The sequence below is a fragment of the Notamacropus eugenii genome, chromosome 5 (genome assembly GCF_028372415.1).
Source record: "Notamacropus eugenii isolate mMacEug1 chromosome 5, mMacEug1.pri_v2, whole genome shotgun sequence".
Lineage (NCBI taxonomy): Eukaryota > Metazoa > Chordata > Mammalia > Diprotodontia > Macropodidae > Notamacropus > Notamacropus eugenii.
The window spans coordinates 92,940,467-92,947,646 of NC_092876.1; the positions used below are offsets into that span (position 1 = coordinate 92,940,467).

The 7,180-nt window shown below is 37.4% G+C and overlaps 1 protein-coding gene across 1 annotated transcript; it reads right to left on the reverse strand.

The window, feature by feature from the left end:
• Window positions 1-6,098: 6,098 nt before the first annotated feature.
• On the reverse strand, window positions 6,099-7,180 carry LOC140508781 (olfactory receptor 52J3-like). The gene has a single exon (XM_072616654.1). The coding sequence runs from the start codon at window positions 7,032-7,034 to the stop codon at window positions 6,099-6,101; it is 936 nt and encodes a 311-aa protein (XP_072472755.1). The 5' UTR covers window positions 7,035-7,180.

A 7,180-nucleotide genomic window follows, 5' to 3' on the forward strand; every position in this document is an offset into this window, starting at 1 on the left:
GTTAAAAATGAATACTGACAATGTAGGTATGCTGAGAATTCTAGGCTCCTGGCACACAATTCTAGAGAGATAAATTTGTATCCATATGCCACTGGTGAACACACTGCTGCTCTATTTACCTTTCAAGTGACATGACAAGCAGAATTATACTGTGTGATGATTACGAAATGAAAGGTTATTACAAAATTTTTGGACTGAAAAGACAAGGTGCATGATTATTTGGATGGAGAGAATTATGCAGTAAAATATGGCATTGGTATTGTCAGGATCCCCATGCCAAGATGATCCCTTTCTATTTACTCCTCTCTTTTTACTATTAGGAGACAAAGTGTTTTTCAGAGCTAAGGCCCAAGAAACAAGCTGTGCCCTGAGCTTAGCATAAGAATAATCGTTTGTGCTCCCACTGTGATCTCAACCACTGCAAAATTCCAGAATTGTTTCTGCAACAGCATGAGGGAGTCCCTGAGTTCTGATAAGTGCCTGTGGGGCCCATGTTCCTGTCATGAAGCCCTGCTCTGAATTAAAATTGTCTCATTGTTGCTGTTACCCCTAATTCTCATGTCTGTGATCATTGCATAGTCACTGAATAGGTATATGTTTGTATGTATATATACATATAGATATATACATATGTATATATGTATATATAGGATTGATCTCACTAAAGTGGAACTCCTCCTAGAGGAGGTCCGGCATGTTTGTCTACTTTCTCTCTACCCAAGGAGTAAAAATTTTTTTTCTTATGACCACTATTGTCTCTTTGTTTTTATTTTATTTCTTAGAGTTAATGGTGGTTGTGATAACCTGTGAAAGCTCTTTGGTATTTTCATAGATAACAGTGGTTGCCTAACCTCTGTGATTCTTAATTATTTGTTTTCAGAGCTGATATTATAATTATTGTTATTATTAATATAATTACTATTACTCTTATAACTACTACTATTTTTATACCTAGTATACACAGGGATAGTTTTCACTGCCCCTGTTTCCTCTGAAATAAAATACAGAATCTTTCATTTCAAAATTAAAATCTTTAATCATCTGACACCAGCCTATTTTCTTTTTCATTTACATTAATTTTTAAATAAAATTTTAATTTACTTTAACAAAAATCTGCCTTTTTCTACTCACATAACTTCCACTGAGAAAATGTGAAAAAAAAAAAACACAAAACTTTTAGAAACATGTATTGCAAAGCAAAATAGAGGACAGAGCCAAGATGGTAGAGTAGAAGAAGGGACCAGCTAGAGCTCTCCCAGCAAACCCTTCACAAATCCTGTAAAAAATGATACCAAACAAATTCCAGAGCAGCAGAAGCCACAAATGACAGACTGAAGCCAAGTGCCAGCTCAAGAAAATCTGGAAAGTCAAGAGGAAGGTTCTATCACATCAGGATAGGAGTAGACCCCAGTTTGGTGTGGGTTGAGCCAATGTGGACAGAGCAGGAGCAGGCTTTAGGGGACTGAATCAGATGGCTGCTGTGGATTTCAGACTTCTCAAACCATAAACTCTAAAGACAGCTGCAAAATTCTATCATTTGACTGAGAGGGGACCATGGACAAGCCCCATCCCAATCCCTAGCCCAGGTCTCCACAGTACCAGCAGCAGCACCAGCACTATGGCAGCTAAGGCCACTGCTCAAATGGAAGCTGCCTCTGAAGACCTCCACTTAACAAAGCTCAAAAGTCAGGTAACTGGCTGGAAAAATAAGCAAACGGGGTGGGGGGGGGAAGAAACAGAATATAAATTCTTACTTTCTCAGTGAAAAGGTATTTTCTCACATAATTGGTGAAAAAGATCAAAACATATAGCCAAAAGAAGACAAGAAAGTCCAATTTCCTACATTCAAAACTTCTGAGAAAAATATGAATTGGTCTCAGGCCATGTAAGAGCTCAAAAAAGATTGTGAAAATCAAGTAAGAGAAGTAGAGGAAAAATTGGGAAGATAATTGAGAGTGATGTAAGAAAATCATGAAAAACAACCAAAAAAATAAATGCTAAAGAAAATAAAACCTATAAAATTAGATTAACCCAAATGTCAAAAGAGGTCCTAAAAGTCAATGAGGAGAAGAATGCTTTAAAAACCAGAATAAGCCAAATCAAAAAAGAGGTCCAAAAGCTCACTGAAGAAAATATTTCTTTAAAAATTAGGATGGAACATATGTAAACTAATAACTTTATGAGAAATCAAGAAATTATAAAACTAAACCAAAATAATGAAAAAAGAAAGAAGGTAATGTGAAGTATCTCACTGGAAAAACAACTGACCTGGAAAATGGATCCAGGAGAGATAGTTTTAAAAATATTGGACTACCTGAAAGTCATGATCAAAAAAAAAGAGCTTAGCCATCATATTTCTAGAAATTATCAAGGAAAACTCCACTGATATTCTAAAACCAGAGGGTAAAATAGAAATGGAAAGAATCTACTTATCACCTCCTGAAAGAGATCCCAAAATTAAACCTCCCATGAATATTGTAGCCAAATTCCAGAGTTCCCAGGTCAAGCAGAAAATATTACAAGCAGTCAGAAAGTAATAATTCAAGTATTGTGGGAAAACAATCAGGATAACACAGAACTTAGCAGCTTCTATGCTAAGGGATCAGAGGGCTCAGAATATAATAATCCAGAGGTCAAAGGAGACAGGATTAAAACCAAGAATCCCCTACCCAGCAGAAGTGACTATAATACTTCAGAGGAAAAAATGGAACTTCAATGAAAAAAACCTTCCAAACATTCTTGTTAAAAAGACCACAGCTGAAGAGAAAATTTGACTTTCAAATACAAGAATCAAAAAAAAAAAAAAAAAAAACAGAAAATAAAACATGAAAAGTTAAACACGAAAGAAAAACTGTAAGGGACTTATTGAAGTTGAAATGTTTACATTCCTACTTGGAAAGATGATATTTGGAACTCATGAGACCTTTCTCAGTATTAGGATAGTTGGAAGGAATATATACATACATACCTACATACATACATGTACATACATATACACATATATATTTTATGTGTCTATGTGTGTATATACATATATATACACACACTCACATATGTATGCATGAATGTATATGTGTATATAGAGAGAGACAGAGGGCACAGAGTGAGCTGAATATGAAGTGATTATATCAAAAAAAATTAAGAGTTGAGAAGAATATACTAGGAGAAAGAGAAAGTGAGAGATAGAATATAGTTAACCATCCTACATAAAAGAGGCACAAAAAGCTTTTAAAATGGAGAGAAAGAAGGGGAAGGTGGGGGTAAATAAGTGAGCCTTCCTTTCATTGGATTTGGCTTCAGGAGGGAATAACATATGCACTCAATTGGGTATGGAAGTTTATCTTACCCTACAGGAAAACAGAGGGAAGGGGTTGGGGGTGGGGTGGGGGAAGGACAATAGAAGAAATGGGAGATTGGGGGAAGGGGTAATCAGAAGTAAACACTTTGGCAGAGGGACAGATCAAAGGAGAGAATTAAATAAATGAAGAGTATGACAAGATAGAGGGAAGTACAGTTAGTTTTTAATAACATGACTGCTATAGAGGTCTTTGGCATGACCACATTTATATAACCTATATTGAATTGCATGCCTTCTTAATGAGGGTGGGTGGGGAGGGAGAAGCGAAAGAATGTGGAACTCAAAGCTTTAAAAATGAATGTTAGAGCTTATTTTTACGTGCACTTAGGAAATAAGCTATATAGAATGGAGTATAGAAATTGGTTTTACCCTACAGAAAAATAGAAGGGAAGGGGATGAGAGGGGAGTATGTAACAGAAAGGATGGAAGATTGGAGGAAAGGGCAATCAGAATATATGCTTTCCGGGAGTGGGATTAGGGAGAAGAGACGGGGAGAGAATTTGAAATTCAAAATTTTGTGGAAGTGAATGTTGAAAACTGAGAATAAATAAATTTATATATCAAAAATAAAGCAAAATAAATTACTATATAATCAGCCTATATTCTTATTCACTCTGTTCAAGCCAAAGTTATGGAAAGAATATTCCATTTTCCTCCTCTGAGTTTTTGTACAGACTGTGTTCTGATGGCTACAATGCTATCCAACTAATAATCCCCATCTCCATCTCTTGGGTGTTCTAACTCTTTTCTAGCCTCAGCTTATGTCATTCCAAAAAGAGGCCTATCCTAATGTTCCCAGTTATTTGATCCCTTCTTTAATGTATTTTATTGATTTTTGTAAATATTTACTTATTCATATACATGTCATTTTCCTTCCAGTACAAAGAAAACCTGTTTAAGAGAGAGACTGTTTCATTTTTAGCTCTGTATAACCAGCAACTAGTGGAGGGAGCACTTTGCTTTTAGTATACATTCAATAAGTACCTCTTGACTTGAGATGTCCTTAAACAATATTCCTACTTAGTCTTCTACTTAGTAGATAAGGCTTAGGTAATTGCCTAAGGCATGGAGCAACTGCAGGATTTATTTGATCAGTTGGAGGTGAAATTTAAACCCAGGTCCTGTTGACTCCAATCTAATTCATATTCATTACACCATATTTCCTGTTATGTTCAGTATTCCTGTTGTCCTTTAGTAAAAGGAGTTTCAAAAGGAGCACTTCTTGAGCTGGGAAAATCACACTTTTCTGGGGGGAGGGAGGATGTTATCCAGATACAAATAAATAGATTTCAATCTACTTTCTGCAAAAGTGTTTCTCCATCAACACCATCAATCATCACCATTATTATAGTTAGCTCATCTAGTGAGTTTAAAGCTCAGCTTAGGCATTTCCTAGCTGTGGGATTATGGACAAAACATTTTCTTTCATTTACCTCACTAGAAAATTCAGTTACTACTTTCATTAGCTACCTCACAGAGTTGTTCTGTGGAAAGTATTTTGCAACTGTTTAAGTGCTATTTAAAATAATTTATCTTATAGGTTGCATAGAGTGGATAATTTTGATTTATCCCTTATTCTAATTGCAAGAATTCTAAGATCTCCTCAGGATAAAAATACTTCCCATACTATGATTTCAGAATTTCACTTTGCTTGGCTTAATATAAATAAATGTCACAAAAATATTTATTTCTGGAGTACACTTGTTGTAGACCCAAGCCATTTTATCCAATCTATAACCTATTTCTTGTTTATAAGGGAATTCAATCTAAGTGGCATAAAAGATGTTACAGTCCAAGAAATAGATTAATGAAAAAGAAGATTCTGTGGTCATCGGTGGGAACAATGACAGCTGAAGGAGAGACATCATACTCTCATAGTTACCTGACAAAGTCAGGAGAAGGAAAAGAAGACCATGAGCACATTGTATGAGCCCCCAGTGGTGAATAATTTAGAGTATGTAGGAGAAAGCCCCACAAGATGGACTTAGAGAGCATTCCTGTGAAAAAGCTTACACATATCACATTTTAAACCTGGAGATGAAGTGTTACCATTAATCAATAACTAGGATGAGTGGAAATGGATTTCATAGAACATCAAGTTGTAGATTTCTGCAATCTCAGAGATAATGGGGTTTAATTTGCTCTTGTGCAGAAATCCTTCCAAATAGTGACCAAAAGTTATGAGCTCTGACAGAAGTCCTCCTTCGATGGAAAAACAATTTACCTGATGAAAAATCTATTCCATTTTTTTAGTAGGTCTAATTCTTAGGAAGTTATTTCCATGAAAGCAAGCTAGAGTCTGTCTCTATTTTGCCTCCATGTATTCTTTCTCTTGGAACAAATTCAGTCTGATGAGACCTACATTAACCAACCTTTATCTCACTGCTTCTTACTGTCAAGCAGAGTACCATATTCTGTCCCTGTCAGAGTATAAGTCATGATGCACTGGAAACAAAACAGTCATGATTTCCCAAATATTCCCTGAGTAGATGAATTTCAGCACTTTAATCACCAAAAAATTCAACATTTGGGTCAATAATGTTGAGAAAATTTTCCAAGAAAGGTGCATCAGGCCTATGTGATCTTAGGTTTTAGTTATATGCAGGTCATGTTGCTGCTGGTAAGGTGTCCACTGGTACCTTAATCTGGCAAGAAGTACCAGCTCTTTCAAGGAACTTAACTAGACTGAACAATCACTTGGCAGTGTCCTATTCTCTAAGCATTGGGAAGATGGTAGGGTCTATTTGCCATTGAAGGTCTGGACCACCCGTTGTCTGATTTGCTTTGTCCTCACGCCATAGATGACAGGGTTAAGTGATGGTGGGATAACCACATAGAGGTTGGCAACAAGAATATGGACATATCTTGGGATATGGTGGCCAAATCTGTGAGTGAGGAAGGAAAAGAGGGAGGGTGTATAAAAAACACACATAACTCCTACATGTGAACTGCAAGTACTAAGTGCCTTAAGTCGCGCATCATGAGAAGGGAGGCGAAAAACTGCACGAAGGATGTAGCAATAGGAAATTCCAATCAAGATCAAGTCCAAGACCAGGAAAGAGGCAACAAAAAGTCCATAGATGGCATTGACACGGATATTAGCACAAGCTAGCTTGGCAATGCCCATATGTTCACAGTAGGCATGAGCAATGACACGAGTCTGGCAGAAAGGCAGGCGATAGGTCAGGTATATGATAGGCAGCATGAGCAAAATGGGGCGTAGAACAATGGCCACTCCAATACCTGCCAGTACATTGGCTGTCAGAATTGTTGTGTAGTGAAGTGGTGCACAGATGGCCACATAGCGATCAAAGGCCATGGCTAACAGGACAGCTGACTCCATACCTGTGAAGGTATGAATGAGAAACATCTGGGCCAAACAAGCCCCAAAACCTATCTCATGGGCTTCAAACCAGAAAATGCCTAGCATCCGAGGCACAGAAGATGTAGACAAGGCCAAGTCAATACCTGACAGGATGGCTAGGAAAAAGAACATGGGATCACGGAGAGTCTTTTCAAACCAAATCACCAGTAAGATGGTGATATTGCCCAGTAGGGCCACAATGTAGACAGAGCAGAAAGGCAGAGAGAGCCAGGCATGGAAGTTCTCTAGCCCTGGGATGCCCAGGAGGATAAAGGTGGCTGGGTGGAAGATAGTTGCATTGTGTTGTGACATTCTACCATAGGCTGAAAGGCCAGGAGAATCCTCCCTCCTTGAAAGGAAACAAACAAACAAAGAGGTAGCTGTAAAAATAATTAGCTCAGGGTCAACACATGGAGCTACTGAGGCCAAGTTAGTGAGTAGGGTACCTCAATGACCAT

Excerpts from the sequence above, each read along its gene's own strand:
- LOC140508781 (XM_072616654.1), bottom strand. The coding sequence starts at position 7,034 with ATGTCACAACACAATGCAACTATCTTCCACCCAGCCACCTTTATCCTC.